Source organism: Microcaecilia unicolor, chromosome 12 (genome assembly GCF_901765095.1).
Source record: "Microcaecilia unicolor chromosome 12, aMicUni1.1, whole genome shotgun sequence".
Lineage (NCBI taxonomy): Eukaryota > Metazoa > Chordata > Amphibia > Gymnophiona > Siphonopidae > Microcaecilia > Microcaecilia unicolor.
The window spans coordinates 6,585,257-6,608,857 of NC_044042.1; the positions used below are offsets into that span (position 1 = coordinate 6,585,257).

Consider the following 23,601-nt stretch of genomic DNA (forward strand, 5'->3'; position numbering starts at 1 on the left):
TGCTGGTAGGCGTGCATAACCCAAGCATCTTGACCGGTCTGGAGGGTCTAGAGGAAAGAAAATTAGCAGGTAAGATCTAATTTCACCTTCAGTGGACTATCTAAGCAGCAGAGTATGGCATTTCAAATAGCCAAGTTTTGATTAATTTTTTTAATTTATTGTGCGGTGTTTCAGCATGGAGTTATGCTGGAAGCAAGCTTCGTAATTGGAGGCCTAGGTAAGAGAAGGCCAAGTCCCTCGTGATGTTCAAACACATATTTGCAAGTGGTAGAAGGGAAAGTAATCATGCATGTAAGGCGCGGAGGGAGCAACTAGGCATACAAGGAGAGGATTAGCTAAATAGCCTGGGATTTGAGAGAGACTGTGGAGATGCTAGGCTTCAAGGAAGGGCGAGACTGAGTGTGAAGTTGACGACAAAGATGAGTGAGAAGAAGGTGTTGCCTACAGAGGATAGAAATATGGTGATAGGGAATGGGTGAAAGAAGGGAATAATAAGCCAGAGAAATGGGAGAATTAGGGAAGATGGGCTGGATAGGAGATGAGAGAAGATGGGATGCCTTTGAATTTATATACACTCTCCTGTGGGGTACTGCAGGGTGCTATACTTGCTCCCACACTTTTCAATATATTTATGTCCCCGCTACTCACTCTCATTCAATCGCTAGACTTGACCCCTTATATTTATGCAGATAACATGCAGATCCTTAGCATCTCTGACCTCAACTCAAGATTTTATTGCTCTAAATAGTAAACTGGACCTCATCGCCAACTGGTTGACTTCTCATAAGTTAAAACTGAATCCTGGCAAGACTTGGTGCCATATTTTCTTGGAAAGGTGATCCTAAACCCACAATTCCCATTAACATTGCAGGATCCACAGTTACACTGCTAACAACCGCCAAAGTTCTAGGTGTTGTGCTGGATCAGCACCTAACTTTCAGGCTGCAGATATCCAATATTGTGCGCTTTTGCTTCCATAAGCTGCGGATGCTTCATTCCATGCGACACATATTCACTCAAGGGGCCCTTCAGGTATTAACTCATACTTTTTGTCATTAGTAAATTTGATTATTGTAATGCCCTCCTAAATAGTGCTCGTACATCTTGACATTCGTAGTTTACAAATTGTTTAAAATTCAGCTGTTAATCTTATGACTAACTCTCACAAATTTGACCATATAACCCTTTAACATGCAAGGAACAGTGGCTACCATTTGTCTACCGGATAACTTATAAAGTTCTAGTTCTTGTCCATAAAATCTATCATTCAGAACAACCACGGTATCTTTCGCCTCCTGACACCCTGTGTTCCTTTATGATCCCTTAAGACATCCTAGCACAATTGCCTAACAATTCCTTCCTTTCGAATTATAGGTCTAGACACCATAACTAAGGTTCTTCCCTATCTGCTCTTTTGTTTAATCTTTTTCATGTTTCTTGTTTGCCAATTATTAGCTAATGTGGATATTATTGCCTATATGCTGATGATCTTCAGTTTTATTTTTCTGTACCATCAAAAGTTGAAGGATTTAAACTCATTGAAGTTTATCTTAGAACAATACAAGCTTGAATGACTGACTGCTAATTACCTTTCCTTGAACACAGAGAGAACGTAAATTTTATGGCTGTCCTGTTAAGGAGAGAAGTGTCCATCATCAAGTTTGAAAATGCTTCTCTTCTAATCTTGAATTCAGTCAGAAGCTTGGGAGTTATTTTGGACTCCTCATTTAGGCAGCAAATTTCTGTTATCAAGACCAGCTTTAAAAAAAAAATGCAATTAATAATGATTTAAAGGTTTATTATCTGCAGAAAATTTCCGTTATGTTATGCCCCATTTTGACTGCTCTGATGCCCCTTTTTTGTGGTCTTCCTCAGACATCTTTGAGGTAATTGCAGATACCCCCAATCATTCAAGCTGCAGAGTTTGGGGCTATGAGTAGGATGGATCATATTACTCCACAGCTTAAGCTTCATTTGCTTCCTATTGTTTGGCGCATCAAGTTTAAAATTTTAATGCTAGTTTTTAAGGCTTTACATAATGATGCTCCAATAACTATTGTACAAAGTTTGAAAGTCTATCTTCCCTCAAGAGATCTGAGATCGCAAGGCCTGTGCCTTTTAGATATCACTTCTTTTCGCTAGGTTCCGTTCACTCATATATATATATATATATATATATATTTTTTTTTTTTAAGTTGAACCAACTATGTGGAACAGTCTTCCTTTGGAAATGCACCAAATGACTTCTTAATGTTTAAGAAATGGTAAAAAAAAAATAAAAATCATGAGGCATTTTCTTTAAAAGTTTAATCTTGTTTTAGGGTATATTTTGGGTTTTTAAAAAATATTTTGGAATTATTGTATTTGTTATGCTTTTTAAATATGAGCTGGATGAGCGGGATATAGATTTGATAAATAAGCCTTGACTGTTCAATCTTCTGTACCCAATTATCAGTTAAATTTGGTCAGTTGGTTGATTATATTTTCACATGGGTGATATGGGTTTTCCATAAATGACATAAAATGATGTCGAAGCAATAATAGGGGAAATCAGGGTGGGGAAGAACTTTTTCACATTGCTATAATTTTCTCATATGACACTGACAGTAATAATGAACCACCAGTTTGTTGCAGATGATTCTGATTACATTTCTGTTTCTTTAGCCTTCTGACTCTTAGCTCAGATTATATTTTAAGCTGTCTTTTTTTTTTTTTTTTTTTTTTTTGCAGGCATCGACTGGTTGGACGGTCTACAAGACAATGTTTGGCCACAGGTAGTTGGAATAATAAAGTTCCCACGTGTGAAGGTATGTATGTAATCTGGGCTTTATGTAGTAGGAAATATTTGTATAAATATTCAAACCCTGGCATGTGCCTCAAATCGGGGGCTTTAATATCAAGTATCCATTTAAATGCTGTTACTTTTTCTAGTGAGAAGCTTATTATGAATAAAAATGCTATAATCAGCTTAAAATTACTTGGGGGAGGACTTTAGAAATGTTGGCTAGTTAAAAACCTTTTGTTTGGCCCTAATTGCTAATCTCGCATCTGTTGTTGTTCTTGTGTAATGGGTTTGCTCCAGTCAAATTATTTCATAGTTCAAAGGATTTGAAAGTTTATCTATTTTGCTAACTCGTCTTGTTTTCTCTCCCCAGCTTTTATTTGTGTTTCACCTCCAGATATTGAGGGTGGGACACATTCAGGGATAGGAAAAGATCAGTTTGACTATCAGTCATCCGTAATATACAGTTGCAATTCTTCTTTAACACTTATTGGAGAGGCATCAATTTATTGCACGCAATACGGAAACTGGAGTAGAATGCCACCGAAATGCAAAGGTATCGAATACTACAGCTGCCCATTTGTGACCTTTCTATCTCTAAGGCTTTTCAGAGATTTCTGTAGCTCAGGATAACTAAGTTGTCTGTAGAAGTCTGACACCTGGGATAATACAGTAAAGGTAATATGTAGACAAGTGTGGTTTGGGGAAGAAAACGGGGCTTCTAGACATAAGTGGGGAACGTGAAGCTAAGTTGTAGGGTGGAGAACTTAAACTTTATTAGTAACAATGGATGGTTATTAGTATAGTAGTAAGCAAGCCTTGCAATTATGATGACTTTGAAACCACATTAGAAGGGTTTTTGTAATTGAATTTTTTTGCTGTCTCCCCCCCCCCCCCCCCCCCCCCCCATCTTTCTGTTCAGTAACTTGAAAAATGTAATTAGGCTACACCAGTGGTTCCCAAACCTGGTCCTGGAGGCACCCCAGCCAGTCAGTTTTCAGGATATCCACAATGAATATTCATGAGATTTGCTTTCAGTGAAGGCAGTGCATGCAGATATCTCATGAATATCCAGGACTAGGTTTGGAAACCAGTGGGCTACACTGACTTCCTTATTTGATGGACTGAAATCAAAATTTTGACCCTTATTTACAAGTCTTTACATGGCGATATTCTGCAGTCTGTTGCATCTTCATTATGTATACATGATCCATCTAGATCCAGCAAATAAAAATTACTACTACTACTATTTAGCATTTCTATAGCGCTACAAAGTGCCTTTATTAAAACAGATATGGCTTGATGAACATTGCTCATCCATATTCTAGAATATGTTTCTGGTCTTATTTGGTTAAGCTCCCCCCCCCCCCCCCCCCCCCCCCAGTTTATTTATGGTTAATAGCCAGTCACATCTCCTTCAATAGTTGTAAACTTGATATACCATCCTTCTAGACTAATAATCAGAGTGGTTTACAATTAATATTAAAACCAGAAAGGAATGCCAATTAAAAATAGGAAACTATAAGCCACACACCAAGATCCACTCCAAACATTCAGTCTCTAGCTCTCACAGCTTGGATGTTGAGAGCCTAGAATTTGCTTCCTTGGGTCTCTTGGAGGGTGTCCCTCTGGTCTTGCTGGCTTCCAGGAAAGATTCCACTAAGCGGTGTTGTTATTTTAAATGGAGGAGGTTTGCCATCTGGTGTGAGAGCAAGGCCCTAGATCCCCTTGCTTGCCCTATACAGAACCAGCTTTAATACCTTCTGCACCTATCACAGTCTGGTAACTCTGTAAGGGTTCATCTTAGTGCAGTTAGTGCTTAACAACGTGTAAGCCTATCTCTGGACAGCCTTTAGTTATTTGATTCATGAGAGGTTTGCCTTTGTCAAAGCCCCCTGTCAAACCACCACCAGCGTCATGGGATCTCAACGTCATTCTCAGCCAGCTGATGAAAGCTCCTTTTGAGCCATTGAATTCCTGCCATCTGAAGTACTTGACCTGGAAGGTCATTTTCTTGGTGACTGTTACTTTAGCTCATAGAGTCAGTGAGCTTCAAGCCTTAGTGGTGGATGCACCTTATACTAAGTTTCATGACATCAGAGTAGTCCTCTGCACAGTCCTCCGCACACACCCTAAGTTCCTTCTGAAAGAGGTGTTGGAGTTCCATCTGAAACAGTTGATTGTCTTGCGAGCATTTTTTCTCTATCTCATGCCCATCCTGGTGAAAGCAGCTTGCACACCTTGGATTACAAGAGAGCATTGGCCTACTACATGGAGCGGACCAGGCTCCACAGACTATCCGCCCAGCTTTTTGTTTCTTTTGATCCCAATGGGTGTTGCCATTGGGAAATGCACCATTTCAGTTTGGCTGGCAGATTGCATTTCCTTCACTTATGCCCAGGCTGGGCTGGCCTTGGAGGGTCATGTCACGTCTCATAATGTCAGAGCCATGGCTGAGTTGGTAACCCACTTGAGGTCAGCATCCACTGAAGAAATTTGCAAGGCTGCGATGTGGTCTTCAGTGCACACATTCACATCACACTACTGCCTTGACCAGAATACCCGACACAAAGGCTCAGGCAGACTGTTGCAGAATCTGCAACTCCACCCTACTAGGCCCATTTTATTCTGTTCCAGGCTGCACTCTCATTCAGATTTGTTTTTGGTGAGCCTGGATGCTAAGGATTCCCCACTTGTGAGAATATAGAAGCCCTCTTGTCCTAGGAGAAAGTGAAGATACGTAACGGTAGCAGGTAGTCTCAGAGGATAGAAGGCTTTATATTCTCACAATCCCACCTCCCCTTAGAGTTGTCTCCTTTGTTATTTCTACTTTATTTTTTGCTATAGTATTAAACTGAGGAGACTGCATTCGCGATGGGCGAGAAGGCACTCGTGCATGAGCTGTACAGTGTGGCTCGCGCTCCACAAAGCTCTCTTATAGCTTTGGTTAATACCGAACCAGGCGACACGGACCAGCGTGAGAATATAAATCCAGCTGTTCTTGGAGAATACCTTCTACAGGTAAGTATCTTCGCTTTTTTATGCTGCTTATCCTAGAAATAAGCAGTGGATATTCCCCAAGTCCATTTTAATAATGGCTTTATGGACTTTTCTTTTAGGAAGCTATCCAAACCTTTTTTTAAAACCCCCCTTTTAGCTCTAATAGCTTCCTTCACCTCACCTTTTAACCATGCTGGCTGTCGTCTGGTCTTCCTTCCTCCTTTTTTAATACACGGAATATATTTGGCCTGGGCTTCCAGGATAGTATTTTTGAACAGCATTCATTCCTGATGTAAATTTTTGACCTTCGCATCTGCTCCTGTTTCTCCCCCCCCCCCCCCCCCACCGTTCTCATTTTATCATAGTCTCCTTTTTGAAAGTTAAATGCTAACGTATTGGATTTCCTGTGTATTCTTATTGAAAACCGATATCAAATTTGATCATTTTATGATCACTTTTATCAAGCGGCCCCAGCACCATTACCTCCTTCACCAGATCATGCGTTCCAGTAAAGACTAAATCTAGAATTTTTCCCCCTCTTGTTGGCTCCTGTACCAACTGCTCCATAAAGCAGTCCTTGATTTTGTCAAGGAATTGTACCTTCCTAGCATGTCCTGATGTTACATTTACCCAGTCAATATCGGGGTAATTGAAATCGCCGGTTATTATTGTGTTGCCCATTTTGTTGGCCTCCCTAATTTCTGATAACATTTCTACATCTGTCTGTTCATCCTGGCCATGTGGGTGGTAGAACATTCCTATTACTATCCTTTTCCTCCTTACACATGGAATTTCTATTCATAGGGATTCCAAGATGTTTTGCTTCCTGCAGAATTTTCCAAGATGTTTTGCTTCCTGCAGAATTTTCAATCTATTTTATTCAAGGCCTTTCTTAACATACAATGCTACCTCTCCACCAGTTTGAGTCACCCTGTCTCTACAATATAATTTGTACCCTGGTATGACATTGTCCCACTGGTTATCCTCCTTCCACCAGGTCTCAAAGATGCCTATTATATCTAATTTTTCATTTAGTGCAATATATTCTCCCATCTTATTAGGCTTCTGGCATTCTCATGTAGACATTTCAAACTGTTGTTCGAGCAAGAGAATGGGTTCAAACCTTTTTTCAATGCCATTTAATAACACAGATCTTTAGTTTCAGGAATTCATAAGGCCTAGAGGAGCTAGGGGGAGGAGGGACCTATTGGAGCTCAAACAGCTATATAGGGTGTATCTCGCACAAGGGCAGTTGTTTAAGGTGGGAAGAATCAATTCATCAATGTGTGAAACTTGAGATGAGTACTTCTCCTTTTGACCTACAAGTGCATCCACTCCGCAGCTCCTCAGTACCTTTCCGCTCTCATCTCTCCCTACACTCCTCCCTGTGAACTTCGTTCGGTGGGTAAATGTCTCCTTTCGTCCCCCTTCTCCCCCACTGCTAACTCCCGGCTCCGTTCCTTCTATCTCGCTGCTCCCTGTGCCTGGAATAGACTCCCTGAGCCAGTACGTCAGGCTGTCTCTGGCTGTCTTCAAGTCTAGGCTTAAAGCCCACCTCTTTGCTACTGCTTTCGACTCCTAACCATGACTGTCTTACTCAACACCCTCACTTATCACCCCTACCACTGCAATTTCCCCACTCCTAGCTGTCTATTCGTCTGTCCAATTTAGATTGTAAGCTCTGTTGAGCAGGGACTGTCTTTTCATGTTAATTTGTACAGCGCTGCGTAAGTCTAGTAGTGCTATAGAAATGTTTAATAGTAGTAGTAGTACTTTATGGGGGCTCATTTTCAAAGCATTTGGACTTACAAAGTTCCTTAGGTTACTATGGAACTTTGTAAGTCTATTTGCTTTGAAAATATGCCTCTGTATCACCCATTTTAGGATACATGTTTGGGCAACTATAGCCCAGTATGGCATCTGTGTTGGGCAGTAGAGTTCAGTTAAAGCCCACACACCTTTTGTTGGACGAAGTAGATACTATTATGGGGTGGGTAAGGGGGGTGGATTATCTGGAAAGCATGTCTGTAAGATGCATTTCTTAGCTACCAATCATGGATGTCCTCTGAACCACCAGCCTACTGGAAATGGAGAAACCAACTGCATTTGTTGATTACCTGGGAAGTCCAGGAGGCGCATAAAACACCTAAACACAGAAAGAGATTTCTGCCTATTTGGGACTTGTATTATATACAAACCATGACCCCTGCAGTACGGAGTTTGCTTTTGAACAAACTGGGAAGCCAAGCTATTCCCAGGTAGGACTAAGATGTATATCATCTCTGGCAAGCAATATGAAGGCTGAAGGGGGGTGGAAATTACAGGAGGTTGTCCAGAGGTCATAAGAAACAAGGCCACCTGATGGTGGATAGGAATATTAAATGTACTTTGCCTGGGTGGGGGAGGGTGGTGAAATTGAATGTTGTATTCATTTGATTTGCATGTTAATTTAAAAAAAAAAAAAAGTTTTAAACATAATAAAATAAAGCTCTTGTTTGCATAGGAGCTGAACATGAGAAACAGGGCGCTCACATTTTCCCCAGCATTTTATAAAATGCTGTACAGAAACATACACACACGTGCTTTCCCCCCCCCCCCCCCCCCAAAAAAAAAAGCCATGCTGCAAGTGTGAACATACTGCATGGCCATTTCTTTTTTTTGGCCTTTTTACACACTGTGTAAGAGCCTTAGTGCATAGCAAAAACAGCCACAAGACCCCTTTTACGTCAACTTAATAAATTGGCCCCTTAGTAAGAAAGAGGAGGTTGGAGACAAATGTTTGGTGTGAAGAGTTGAAGTTTCTTGGTCTAGGGGAGCCATCTAAAATTGATATGTAAAAATACTACTTAAAGTAGAAAGAGCAGGAAATGGATGTCTCTCAGCAGAGTCCTCAGAAACTGATTTGGTGCGTGGCATCAACTTTGATTGCCACAGTTTCTTTGACTCCTCTGATAAGAACTGGCTAATGAAGATATTCTTTGAAAATAGAGAGAAGACATTTTTGGGCCTAAACATCCAAGTCTTCCCTGACGTCTCTAAGGAAATCCAGAAGAGACGCCAACAATTTCTACTGATGAAGCCATGGGTTCTTCAGTTGGGGGGCTATCTTTTTAAGATATCTCTGTAAATGTGTATTTTAAATCAGTCAATTAAGTATGTATTTTTTGATCCTCCCCAACTTACAGCTTTTTTTAATAGCTAAAGTATTTGGGGGGGGGGGGGGGGGTCTCAATATAGCTCTCTTTATAAATAATCGGTACCCTTGGGTGTCCGAAGCAAATTCCTGATATGTATCTTATAACTTGAATTTCCATTGTTTAACATCTTGGATCTAAATTTGTGGGCTTGAGGAATGTCTGGCAAAAAAATGATTTTTCTTTTTCCTTTTTTAAATATTTTTTCTTCCTTTGTAATGGTGGTGTTGAGGTAGACTATATTTTTGTGTACAAGTTATATCCTTGATTGTATTTGAAAATTTGATAAAAAAAAAGAGTAGGAAGACGGGAATTTAGGAAGGGAAGAAGATTTTCTTTGTATTTTAAGAGTATAGGTGTGACACATAAGAGTAATAAGAGGTGATTTTTGTCTTACCTTGTGGTTGGCAAAACTGGTGTGGAAAACAGAATAGGTAAATAGTTGCTAGTGTGTGTTGTGATTTGAATCCTCATGTAGTAGAACTGAAGATATTGAAGCTTCTTGGAATAGGTTATCCCCTGCTTACCCTAAGCGATGAATATAGTTATTCCAGATGATACTGTAATATTAAATTCTCCGAGGACAAGCAGGCTGCTTGTTCTCACGACTGGGTGACGTCCGCGGCAGCCCCCACCAACCGGAAGAAGCTTCGCGGGCGGTCCACACGCAGGGCACGCCCACCGCGCATGCGCGGCCGTCTTCCCGCCCGTGTGCGACCGTTCCCGCCAGTCTTTTCCGCGCTGGAGAGAGTCGTGCGTTGCCGCTCTCTCTTAGCCCCGGAAAACCGTCGCGTTGTCCGCGAATTCACTAATTTTCTGTTTTTTGTTGCCGCACTTCAAATCTTTTTTCCTTTCTTTAAAAAAAAAAAAAAAAAAAAGGAAGAGAACGCGCTGAATTTTTCCCTCGTTTTCTAGCGGGGGCGTCGCGTTGCGGCCTTGTGGCCGCGCGGTCGATTTATTTTTCGAGGTGTGATTTACCGCCACCATCGACGACTTTAACTTCGCCGACGCGATTTTTCCGTTGATGTCATCGAAGGTCCCGAGTGGATTTAAGAAGTGTGGTCGGTGCGGCCGGCCTATCTCGCAGACCGACACCCACGCTTGGTGCCTCCAGTGCCTCGGGCCGGAGCACAATATCAAGTCGTGTTCTTTGTGTCTTGGTCTCCGGAAACGGACTCAGGTTGCGAGGCAAGTTCTTCGGGACCGTCTTTTTGGAACTTGCGCCGGCCCCTCGACGTCGACCTCGACGGCCGGTTCTTCGGTACCGGTATCGATGTCCGCAAAATCGGCACCGATGGCATCGACCCCAGGATTACAGGTCCTGTCGGCCCGCCGGTCCTCCGGTGACGGTAGGGGTGAGAGGCCGCGTGGGCAATCGGCCCCGGTCACTCCCTCTGCTCATGGCCCTCGGGACCGAACGATCTGGCCCCTCGAGATCGACCTCCTCCTCCGTTCCACCTGGCGCCGATGACGGGCACCGCAAAAAACAGAAGAAGCACCGTCATCGGTCCCCATCGGTGCGCCCGGCCCTCGGTGCCAGAGAGGAGTCAACGCCGAAGCGTCCACGTCGAGAGGAAAGGTCCCCCTCGGTAGTGGAGGTACCGACGCGTCAGGGTCCCAGCACTTCGGTGCAGTCTCCTGGACCCGAGCAGCTTCCGGCACCGACGCCTCTACTGGCCCCCCCCCCCCGTCTTTCCCGACAGCGGGCCTGGACGAGTGCCTCCGAGCCATCCTTCCGGGGATCCTGGAAGGGCTGATGCGCCAGGCTGTGCCGGCGCCAGGGGTGCTTGCGCCCTCGGCGCCATTGACTGTGGCGCCGGCGAGCTCTAGCCCGGTGCCGAGGCCTTTGACACCGTTGCCGCTTGCGGCGCCGGTCTCGACCGCCACGCAGGTGGAGTCCCCGTCAACGTCGATGGAGGGAGCTTCGTCCCCGCCGGCGTGGGAGTCCACCGCTCGACGACACCGAGGCCTCGGTGCCTCGGTGCCTCGACGTCGAGCCGGGCCCGGTTGAGGACTCAGCTACATGAGCTTATGTCCGATACCGAGGAAGAGGCCTTGTGGGGGGAAGAGGAGGACCCCAGATATTTCTCCTCAGAGGAGTCTGTGGGCCTCCCCTCTGACCCCACGCCTTCACCAGAGAGGAAGCTCTCGCCTCCTGAGAGCCTCTCCTTTGCCTCTTTTGTCAGGGACATGTCTATTTGCATTCCCTTCCCCGTGGTCTCTGTGGATGAGCCGAGGGCTGAGATGCTCGAGGTCCTCGACTATCCATCACCACCTAGAGAGTCCTCCACGGTGCCGTTGCATAATGTCCTTAAGGAGACACTGCTTCGGAACTGGATGTGACCGTTATCTAATCCCACCATCCCCAAGAAAGCAGAGTCCCAGTACAGAATTCACTCGGACCCAGAGTTAATGCGGCCCCAATTGCCTCATGACTCGGCGGTCGTGGATTCTGCTCTCAAGAGGGCACGGAGTTCGAGGGATACCGCCTCGGCGCCCCCGGGGCGGGAGTCTCGCACTCTGGACTCGTTTGGGAGGAAGGCCTACCAATCTTCCATGCTCGTGACCCGCATCCAATCTTACCAGCTCTACACGAGCATCCACATGCGGAACAATGTGAAGCAACTGGCGGACCTGGTTGATAAGCTCCCGCCGGAGCAGTCCAGGCCTTTTCAGGAGGTGGTCAGGCAGCTGAAGGCGTGCAGAAAGTTCCTGTCCAGGGGAATCTATGACACCTGTGACGTGGCATCTCGTGCTGCGGCCCAAGGTATAGTGATGCGCAGGCTCTCATGGCTGCGTGCCTCTGACCTGGACAACCGCACCCAGCAGAGACTGGCCGACGTCCCTTGCCGGGGGGATAATATCTTTGGTGAGAAGGTCGAGCAGCTGGTGGACCAACTGCATCAGCGGGAAACCGCCCTCGACAAGCTCTCCCACCGGGCGCCTTCAGCATCCACCTCAGCAGGTGGACGTTTTTCCGGGGCCCGGCAGGCTGTGCCCTATTCTTTTGCCAAGCGTAGGTACACCCAGCCGGCCCGAAGGCCTCGTCAGGCACAGGGACAGCCCCAGCGCGCTCGTTCTCGTCAACAGCGTGCGCCTAAGCAAGCCCCCTGCGCCTCCACAGCAAAAGCCGGGGACGGGCTTTTGACTGGATCCACGGGAACATAGCCGCCCTCAAAGTGTCCGTACCGGACGATCTGCCGGTCGGAGGGAGGTTAAAATTTTTTCACCAAAGGTGGCCTCTCATAACCTCCGACCAGTGGGTTCTCCAAATAGTGTGGTGCGGATAGGCCCTGAATTTGGCCTCCCTGCCACCAAATTGTCCTCCGGGAGCTCAATCTTTCAGCTCCCATCACAAGCAGGTACTTGCAGAGGAACTCTCCGCCCTTCTCAGCGCCAATGCGGTCGAGCCCGTACCACCCGGGCAGGAAGGGCAGGGATTCTATTCCAGGTACTTCCTTGTGGAAAAGAAAACAGGGGGGATGCGTCCCATCCTAGACCTGAGAGGCCTGAACAAATTCCTGGTCAAAGAAAAGTTCAGGATGCTTTCCTTGGGCACCCTTCTGCCAATGATTCAGAAAAACGATTGGCTATGTTCCCTGGATTTAAAGGACGCATACACTCACATCCCGATACTGCCAGCTCACAGACAGTATCTCAGATTCCGCCTGGGCGCACTGCACTTTCAGTATTGTGTGCTGCCCTTTGGGCTCGCTTCTGCCCCATGGGTGTTTACAAAGTGCCTTGTGGTGGTAGCGGCGTATCTACGCAAGCTGGGAGTGCACGTGTTCCCATATCTCGACGATTGGCTGGTCAAGAACACCTCGGAGGCAGGAGCCCTCCGGTCCATGCAGTGCACTATTCAACTCCTGGAGCTGCTGGGGTTTGTGATAAATTACCCAAAGTCCCATCTCCAGCCAACCCAATCTCTGGAATTCATAGGAGCTCTGCTGAATACCCAGACGGCTCAGGCCTTCCTTCCCGAAGCGAGGGCCAACAAACTCCTGTCCCTGGCTTCGCGGACCAGAGCGTCTCAGCAGGTCACAGCTCGGCAGATGTTGAGACTTCTGGGTCATATGGCCTCCACGGTCCATGTGACTCCCATGGCTCGTCTTCACATGAGATCTGCTCAATGGACCCTAGCTTCCCAGTGGTTCCAAGCCACCGGGAATCTAGAAGATGTCATCCGCCTCTCCACCAGTTGCCGCACTTCGCTGCTCTGGTGGACCATTCGGACCAATTTGACCCTGGGACGTCCATTCCAAATTCCGCAGCCCACGAAAGTGCTGACGACGGATGCATCTCGCCTGGGGTGGGGAGCTCATGTCGATGGGCTTCACACCCAGGGTCGGTGGTCCCTCCAGGAGAAGGAGCTGCAGATCAACCTCCTGGAGCTCCGAGCGATCTGGAACGCACTGAAGGCTTTCAGAGATCGGCTGTCCTGCCAAATTATCCAAATTCGGACAGACAATCAGGTTGCAATGTATTACACCAACAAGCAGGGGGGCACCGGATCTCGCCCCTTGTGTCAGGAAGCCGTCGGGATGTGGCGTTGGGCTTGCCAGTTCGGCATGCTCCTCCAAGCCACATACCTGGCAGGTGTAAACAACAGTCTGGCCGACAGGCTGAGCAGAGTCATGCAACCGCACGAGTGGTCGCTTCATTCCAGAGTGGTACGCAAGATCTTCCGAGAGTGGGGCACCCCCTCGGTGGACCTTTTCGCCTCTCAGACCAACCACAAGCTGCCTCTGTTCTGTTCCAGACTTCAGGCACAAGGCAGGCTAGCGTCGGACGCCTTTCTCCTTCATTGGGGGACCGGCCTCCTGTATGCTTATCCTCCCATACCTTTGGTGGGTAAGACCTTACTGAAGCTCAAGCGAGACCACTGCACCATGATTCTGATCGCGCCTTTTGGCCCCGTCAGATCTGGTTCCCTCTTCTTCTGGAGTTGTCCTCCGAAGAACCGTGGAGATTGGAATGTTTTCCGACTCTCATTTCGCAGAACGACGGAGCATTGCTGCACCCCAACCTTCAGGCCCTGGCTCTCACGGCCTGGATGTTGAGGGCGTAGACTTCACTGCGTTGGGTCTGTCTGAGGGTGTCTCCCGTGTCTTGCTTGCCTCTAGGAAGGATTCCACTAAAAAGAGTTACTTTTTCAAGTGGAGGAGGTTTGTCGTTTGGTGTGAGAGCAAGGCCCTAGAACCTCGTTCTTGCCCTGCACAGAACCTGCTTGAATACCTTCTGCACTTATCAGAGTCTGGCCTCAAGACCAACTCAGTAAGGAATCACCTTAGTGCGATTAGTGCTTACCATTATCGTGTGGAAGGTAAAGCCATCTCTGGAGAGCCTTTAGTCGTTCGATTCATGAGAGGCTTGCTTTTGTCAAAGCCCCCTATCAAGCCTCCTACAGTGTCGTGGGATCTCAACGTCATCCTCACCCAGCTGATGAAACCTTCTTTTGAGCCACTGAATACCTGCCATCTGAAGTACTTGACCTGGAAGGTCATTTTCATGGTGGCAGTTACTTCAGCTCGTAGGGTCAGTGAGCTTCAAGCCCTGGTAGCTCATGCTCCATGTACCAAATTTCATCACAACAGAGTAGTGCTCCGCACCCACCCAAAGTTCCTGCCGAAGGTGGTGTCGGAGTTCCATCTTAACCAGTCAATTGTCTTGCCAACATTCTTCCCCAGGCCGCATACCCGCCCTGCTGAATGTCAGTTGCACACATTGGACTGCAAGAGAGCATTGGCCTTCTACTTGGAGCGGACACAGCCCCACAGACAGTCCGCCCAATTGTTTGTTTCTTTCGACCCTAACAGGCTAGGGGTCGCTGTCGGGAAACGCACCATCTCCAATTGGCTAGCAGATTGCATTTCCTTCACTTACGCCCAGGCTGGGCTGGCTCTTGAGGGTCATGTCACGGCTCATAGTGTTAGAGCCATGGCAGCGTCAGTGGCCCACTTGAAGTCAGCCACTATTGAAGAGATCTGCAAAGCTGCGACGTGGTCATCTGTCCACACATTCACATCACATTACTGCCTCCAGCAGGATACCCGACGCGACAGTCGGTTTGGGCAGTCGGTGCTGCAGAATCTGTTTGGGGTGTAAATCCAACTCCACCCTCCAGGACCCGAATTTATTCTGGTCAGGCTGCACTCTGTTAGTTGTTCTTCGTAGGTCAATTTTCTGTTGTATCCTCGCCGTTGCGAGGTTCAATTGACCTGGGTTCTTGTTTTGAGTGAGCCTGAGAGCTAGGGATACCCCAGTCGTGAGAACAAGCAGCCTGCTTGTCCTCGGAGAAAGTGAATGATACATACCTGTAGCAGGTGTTCTCCGAGGACAGCAGGCTGATTGTTCTCACCTACCCTCCCTCCTCCCCTTTGGAGTTGCGTTTTCATCATTTTTGCTTGTCATTCAACTGGCGGGAACGGCCGCGCACGGGCGGGAAGATGGCCGCGCATGCGCGGTGGGCGTGCCCTGTGTGCGGACCGCCCGCGAAGCTTCTTCCGGTTGGTGGGGGCTGCCGCGGACGTCACCCAGTCGTGAGAACAATCAGCCTGCTGTTCTCGGAGAACACCTGCTACAGGTATGTATCATTCACTTTATAAAGACTTGTAATTCATTTCTTTTCTTTTAGCTGTCAGTTGTACAGATCCAGTTGTCCAAAATGGGCGAAAAATATCTGGATTTGGGCATTCCTATAAATATGGCCACTCCGTTCAGTTTGAATGTAATTCTGGCTTCGACTTAGTTGGCAGTGATATAATTACGTGTGATGAAGACAGTAATTGGAAACCACCAATCCCAGCCTGTCAAGTTGGTAAGTATAGCTGAGGCTCTGATAAGTAGTTCAGTGCTCTTCAACCTTTTAGTTTCTTGGCAAGCTGATATTCTTCAACCCTTGTATCACTCAAATCATATTTACAGTTTTCCCCTCCCCCACTCCACCTTCCACCAGCAGGAAGAGAGCAGGACATTTTACTTGGTGTGCATCATTTTGCTGTTTTTAATCTGCCATCCTGCTGTGCAGGGCCAGACATTCAGATGTCGGATTGAACCTGGTAGAGTATAGGAAAGTGTGTTTGTTCTGCTGGTGGAAGGTAAGGTGACTGGGTTTCCGATGGGTGAAACTTGGGACATTTGTTTCCTGTAATATAGTAGGCGACAGATCCATGGGAACCCCGCTATTTAATTTTCTCCATTGAGTATGTGATAATAAAAAAACAAAAAAGAAAGTAGGAAGATGGGAATTTAGGAAGGGAAGAGATTTTCTCTGTATTAAGAGTATAGGTGTGACACATAAGAGGAACAGATGGCAGGAATAAGAGGTGATTTTTGTCTTACCTTGTGGTTGGAAAAACTGGTGTGGAAAACAGAATAGGTAAATAGTTGCTAGTGTGTGTTGTGATTTGAATCCTCATGTAGTAGAACTGAAGATATTGAAGCTTCTTGGAATAGGTTATCCCCTGCTTACCCTAAGCGATGAATATAGTTATTCCAGATGATACTGTAATACTAAATTTTAAAGTAATTCATTTCTTTTCTTTTAGCTGTCAGTTGTACAGATCCAGTTGTCCAAAATGGGCGAAAAATATCTGGATTTGGGCATTCCTATAAATATGGCCACTCCGTTCAGTTTGAATGTAATTCTGGCTTCGTCTTAGTTGGCAGTGATATAATTACGTGTGAAGAAGACAGTAATTGGAAACCACCAATCCCAGCCTGTCAAGTTGGTAAGTATAGCTGAGGCTCTGATAAGTAGTTCAGTGCTCTTCAACCTTTTAGTTTCTTGGCAAGCTAATATTCTTCAACCCTTGTATCACTCAAATCATATTTACTACTACTACTAAACATTTCTAGAGCGCTACTAGGGTTACGCAGCGCTGTACAATTTAACATAAAAGGACAGGCCCTGCTCAAATATTTACAGTTTTCCCTTCCCCCACTCCACCTTCCACCAGCAGGAAGAGAGCAGGACATTTTACTTGGTGTGTATCATTTTGCTGTTTTTAATCTGCCATCCTGCTGTGCAGGGCCAGACATTCAGATGTTGGATTGAACCTGGTAGAGTACAGGAAAGTGTGTTTGTTCTGCTGGTGGAAGGTAAGGTGACTGGGTTTCCGATGGGTGAAACTTGGGACATTTGTTTCCTGTAATATAGTAGGCAACAGATCCATGGGAACCCCACTATTTTACTTTCTCCATTGAGAATATTAACCATTTAACCCTTCTATCTGTTTTCTAACTTTTAACCAATTCTTAATCCACAATAGGACACTGCCTCTTATCCCATGACTTTTTAATTTCATGAGGTACTTTGTCAAATGCTTTCTGAAGATCCAGAATTGCCTTTATCCACATGTTCATTAATCCCTTCAAAGAAATTTAGCAGATTGAGGCAAAATTCCCCTTGACTAAATCTATGTTGGCTTATCCCTATTAAGCTAGTGTTTCCCAAGCCTGACGATAATGAAAAGAAAACTTATATTCACAAGATGTTCAAATCTTCGTGTCATCCAAGTGAGAGACAAGCGTAGTTACTCCGCAGAACAAAAAGAACTCTGGAGAACCGGTGACGTAGTTCTGGCACACGCTTCAGAACATTGCAGAGAAGCATGGTGTAGGAAACATTATTCGGTAGTGGACTATTGCTTGGACTATCGTCAATACTAGGCCACTGTTAGAACTGGGGGAGGGGGAGAATGTGTGACTGTGGGGTGTATGTATGCAGGGGGAGGGGTGTGGTTAGAATCGTAGGTTCTACTCTTCGCGGTGGTGATCTTCCTTCAGGGTGTGGGCTGGCTGGTGGGGGTAGTGGCTGGCATGATTTATAGGGCCAGGGGAGGGAGGGAAAGGACTATAGGATTGCTGGGCACGTGGGAGGTGATTGGGGGGGGGGGGGGGTGAAGAGGCATTTGGGTAGTGTTAGGGTGGGCTTTTGGAATGTGAATGGGTTTAATGATGCACATCATCAGAGTTGCCCCAAATGTTCCAAGCCCTGTTGTTGCCACAGATAACGACCCATGCAAAAACAAAGGGTTAAACAGGATAGGGGTATGGTGTGAGACATGAAACTGGGAATCTGAGCATATCCAGTCCCAAACATGGAAAGTCATCAAGGTAGCTGGAGAGTACTGGTCAGAGTTGCCGATGCTTTGGCAAAAGCCAAATAAAATAAGGGGGCCAGACCCACCAGCTGTTGTTCTAGAGATGTCCTCAATTTATAGGAATGATTCTAGAACCACTTGATGGTGGCTCAGGCTTGAGCAGCTCTATGATACAAAAGAAAATTAGAAACACCTAAGCCTCATCTTCTGTTAGCACCAGGCAAAATGGTACGGACTATTACATAGAGAACAAAGTTACTGAATTTATACAATAAGCATGGCTTAATGGGATAAAGCTAACATGTATTTAGCCAAAGGAAGTCTCGCCTTAATCAGCTATACTTTTTTAAAGGGGTGAACAAACGTGGAAAAAGATGAGCCAGTTGATATTATGTTCCTGGATTTTCAGAAGGCATTTGACAAAGTACTCATGAACAATTTCCTGAGGAAACTGTTAGAATTGTAAACAGCCTGGACTGCCAGCTAGTTAAGGCAGTATAGTAAGTTTGCTTAAATAAAAAATTTAAAAAAAAAGTCATGGGAGAGTTAGCAGTGTCCTATTGTAGATTAAGAACTGGTTAAAAGATGGAAAGCATGGTAGTAGGGTTAAAGGCTGAATATTCTCAATGAAGCAGCATAAATAGTGGGGTTCCTTAGGGATTTGTGCTGGGACTGCTGTTTTCTAATCCTATATAATAAAACTCACCCTCAACGTTCTGAAGACACTGACGTCAGTGAAACCAAGCCACTGACGTCACTTCCTTCAAGACTGGTTCGAAGGGTTCGTGGTGATGAAGCCACCGAAATCGCTAAGTCTCGGGGCCCCGCCCTCGCGTCAAATGTGATGACGTCGAGGGAGGAGCAATGGCGTCACACACCGAGGGCGGAGCAATGGCGTACGCAGGTGCGTTCAGGAGGTGCGGAGCAATGGCGTCAGAACGGGGAGGGAGGGAGAAGGGGGGGGGGGGTGTTGGGAAGGAAAACATTGCTAGCGCCCGTTTCATTTGCTCCAGAAACGGGCCTCTTTTACTAGTATATTTATAAATGATCAGGAAATGGGAAAAACAAGTGAGGTGATCAAAGGCTTATGTAGAGCTGGTAGGACTGGATGTAGGCAATGAACATCAAGCCCTGATCTTTCCTCCCAAATGAGTCTAGTGTCCAAGCCTCTCTACCTGGGGGTGCCGAAGCATGAGTCATGGAGCTCCTAGCTCATTTAAGGGCGAATTTGACCACCAGAGTGGTGAGGCAGTTGGGCCCTTTCAAATCCGAGAGCCTTCTGGATATATGTGTTTCCACCTTCATAGATGCAACTTGCACTGATAGGAGAGATTCCCAATTTATCAGTGCAATGGTATTGTGTCCCCTTCCTTAGGAGGAGACTCATAGTCCAGGACAGTTAACATATTCCCCCTGGGCTCTTCCTCCGTCTGACTGAATGGCAGAAGCCATCTCCTTGAGAAAAGCAGTGAGACCCTCAAGTGGAGATTTACGTCTCTCGAGGTGGAGGGAGGGATCAGAAGATAAACACCATAAGACTCCTCCGAGAAGTAGTGAGGTCTTAGTCCCATGAATGGTCCCATTTAGACCAGGCTGAGTGATTCTATGCCTGCCTCAGTGGAACCCTGTCCACACACAGAAGAGAGCCAAAGTACAGCCGTACTCTCTGACTCCAGAGAGTACGGCTGTACTTTGGCTCTCTTCTGTGTGTGGATTTCGATGTTGATGTCGACACCCTTTGAGGTGCTGGTACTGAGGATCTCCACACAGGCATAGATGGAGCCTCAGGAAGAATGTGGGTCTGATCCACAGCTGGCACAAGCACCCTTGATGCCTGAGCGGTTTGCAGCTGCAGCATCTGCATCAGCTGTTCCCCGAGCATGACTCGGAACCACTAGTCAAAGTAAGGCATCGGCAAAGGCGGGGGAGCCAGGAGAGAGGCATCCTGAGAAGGTGTCTGTGCCGAACCGGTAGCGGGAACATGCCTGTCCAGAGACTTGCGCATTGGTACCTCTTCCAAAAAGGGGGAGCGCGCCTCTCCGTGCCAGCGCTTCTCAGATACTGGCAGTGCCGGTACTCCTAGCACCATGTGTCAATGAGGGCCAGTGCTTATGCTGCTTGGGTTTACCCCCATGCTGAGCATCACGGTCCTTTGGGGCTGATGAGGATGACTTCAAACCTGTATGTGCCCTCGGTCGGGTTCAATGCTGACTGGTACCAGGGCCTACCCTCGGCACCCGGTGTTGGGAGACCTTCTCAATGCTGGTGCACTCCCAATGAATGCTGAAGTTTTGGCAACTATCAAGGTCGATGCTTGCAGTGCCAATGACAATATACCAGCCTTAAAGGAGCCAAAAAGTCTCTTCTGTTGGACCTGCTGCATCCTCTGTGTCCAACTGCATTTTTAAACAGAGAGAGCAAGAGTTAGGCTCATAGTCAGGCCCAAGGCACTTGATGCAGCAAGAGTGCAGGTCCATAACAGAAATCACCCAATTACATTGGGTGCGCCATTTGAAGCCACTGGGGACCTGCTGGGACATAGAGAAAAGAATTGTGGCCAAATTAAACTCAATTATGAACAGAAAAAGGGGTAGTGTTCAAATTGAGGTCAGTGCTTTGGCCTAAATGGGCCTAGCAACTCGTAAAAAAAGAAGGTAATTTGAAGGGCCAAAAAAACTACTAAAATTAAAGGGAAATAAAATTCAATAAAGAAAATTGAAAAATAATTCAAATAAGGAGAAAAATACTCGCACAGGAAGGCACTGTGAGAACACGAAGACGTGTCCTAGCTCTGTGGAAAAGTGAAGACTGAGGAACCCGTGCTCGCACGTCGGGCAGGAAGGCACCAAAGCATGTGTAGAGGGACGCTGCTAGTAAACTGTAAACTAATCCCGCTAGTCAGCATCCATATCAGGCTCTGTCAAATGACATCACCCAGCTGTAAAAGCAGCAGCCTGCTTGTCCTCAAACATCTGCTACGGGTGAGTAACTTTGCTTTCTGGTCATCATATTTCAAAAAAGATAAAGCAAAATTAGAAAAGGTTCAAAGGGCAACCAAAATGATTAAGAGTATGGAACTCCTCTCATATGAGGAAAGACTTAAGAGGTTAGGGCCCTTCAATTCGGAGAAGATGGCCGAGGAGGGAATATGATAGAGGGCTACAAAATCCTGAGTGGAGTAGAGTGGGACCAGGCTGCTGGCATCGGCGTTTAAGAAGGAGATAGAGCAGCTTTTAAACTAGAAATGGGGGGAAGGCCGACAGTCGCTCAAAAGAGCATGGTTCGGGATAAGGTATCTTTCAAAGATATCACCATAACAGGGAAGATAGAGTATCCTGATAGTGAGGTTGCAAAAGAGATTGTAGTAGATCGGGTATCTTTAAATAACAATAAAAATCAGACAAAAGATTGCCAATTAATACTGTCAAGTACTAAGCATGATGTACTTAGGAACAACAAACATAGTTTGAAATGTCTATATGCGAATGCCAGGAGCCTACGAAATAAGATGGGGGAGTTGGAATATATTGCACTAAATGAAAAATTAGATATAATAGGCATCTCTGAGACCTGGTGGAAGGAGGATAACCAGTGGGACACTGTCATACCGGGGTACAAATTATATCGTAGTGATAGGGTGAATCGGATTGGTGGAGGGGTAGCATTGTATATTAACGAGAGCCTTGAATCAAATAGATTGAAAATTCTGCAGGAAACAAAACACTCCTTGGAATCACTGTGGATTGAAATTCCATGTGCAAAGGGGAAAAGGATAGTGATAGGAGTGTACTACCGTCCGCCTGGCCAGGACGAACAGACGGATGCGGAAATGTTAAAGGAAATCAGGGACGCAAACAAACTGGGCAACACAATAATAATGGGGGATTTCAATTACCCGCATATAGACTGGGTTAATGTAACATCTGTACACGCAAGGGACATAAGATTTCTTGATGAAATCAAGGACAGCTTCATGGAACAGCTAGTTCAGGAGCCGACAAGAGAAGGAAAAATACTAGACTTAGTCCTTAGTGGTGCTCATGATCTAGTGCAGGGGGTAACGATACGAGGGCCGCTTGATAACAGTGATCATAATATGATCGGTTTTGATATTGGCATTGAAGGAAGTGAAACTAGGAAATCAAGTACGCTAGCGTTTAACTATAGAAAAGGTGATTACGACAAAATGAGAAAAATGGTGAAAAAAAGACTGAAAGGAGCAGCTCGCAGAGTAAAAAACTTGCATCAGGCGTGGATGCTGTTTAAAAACACCATCCTGGAGGTTCAGGACAAATATATTCCACTTATTAGAAAAAAGGGAAAAAAGACTAAACGTCAGCCGGCGTGGCTAAACAGTAAGATAAAGGAAATCATTAGAGCCAAAAAACAATCCTTCAGAAAGTGGAGAAGAGAACCAACTGAAAGTAACAGGATAGATCATAAGGAATGCCAAGCCAAATGCAAAGCGGAGATAAGGAGGGCAAAAAAGGACTTTGAGAAGAAATTAGCGTTGGAAGCAAAAATACATAGTAAAAATTTTTTTAGATACATTAAAAGCAGGAAACCGGCCAAAGAGTCGGTTGGGCCGCTGGACGAAAATGGTGTTAAAGGGGCGATCAAGGAGGACAAAGCCGTAGCGGAGAAATTAAATGAATTCTTTGCTTCGGTCTTCACCGAGGAGGATTTGGGGGGGACACCGGTGCCGGAAAGAATATTTGAAGCGGGGGAGTCGGAGAAACTAAACAAATTCTCTGTAACCTTGGAGGATGTAATGGGTCAGTTCAGCAAGCTGAAGAGTAGTAAATCACCGGGACCTGATGGTATTCATCCCAGAGTATTAATAGAACTAAAAAATGAACTTGCGGAGCTACTGTTAGAAATATGCAATCTGTCCCTAAAATCGAGTGTAGTACCGGAAGACTGGAGGGTAGCCAATGTTACTCCGATTTTTAAGAAGGGTTCCAGAGGAGATCCGGGAAATTATAGACCGGTGAGTCTGACGTCGGTGCCGGGCAAGATGGTGGAGGCTATTATTAAGAATAAAATTGCAGAGCATATACAAAAACATGGACTGATGGACAAAGTCAGCACGGATTTAGTGAAGAGAAGTCTTGCCTCACCAATCTAATACATTTTTTTGAGGGGGTAAGCAAACATGTGGACAATGGGGAGCCGGTTGATATTGTATATCTGGATTTTCAGAAGGCGTTTGACAAAGTGCCGCACGAAAGACTCCTGAAGAAATTGCAGAGTCATGGAATCGGAGGTAGGGTATTATTATGGATTAAGAACTGGTTGAAAGATAGGAAGCAGAGAGTAGGATTGCGTGGCCAGTATTCTCAGTGGAGGAGGGTAGTTAGTGGGGTCCCGCAGGGGTCTGTGCTGGGTCCGTTGCTTTTTAATGTATTTTTCCATATCAAGCTGATCAATCCATAGACTGGTGGGTTGTGTCCATCTACCAGCAGGTGGAGATAGAGAGCAAATTTTTGCCTCCCTATATGTGGTCATGTTCTGCCGG

At 46.0% G+C, this 23,601-nt stretch overlaps 1 protein-coding gene across 1 annotated transcript in view; it reads left to right on the forward strand.

Moving 5' to 3' along the window:
• LOC115482058 (complement receptor type 2-like) overlaps positions 1 to 23,601 on the forward strand; it is a gene marked incomplete at its 3' end in the record, with an annotated part of 504,947 nt that overhangs the window by 143,652 nt on the left and 337,694 nt on the right. Inside the window, exons 21-24 of the mRNA XM_030221619.1 lie at positions 2,731 to 2,807; positions 3,156 to 3,338; positions 15,614 to 15,796; positions 16,527 to 16,709. Coding sequence (XP_030077479.1) covers positions 2,731 to 2,807; positions 3,156 to 3,338; positions 15,614 to 15,796; positions 16,527 to 16,709 — 626 coding nt within the window. The remainder of the gene's footprint in view (positions 1 to 2,730; positions 2,808 to 3,155; positions 3,339 to 15,613; positions 15,797 to 16,526; positions 16,710 to 23,601) is intronic.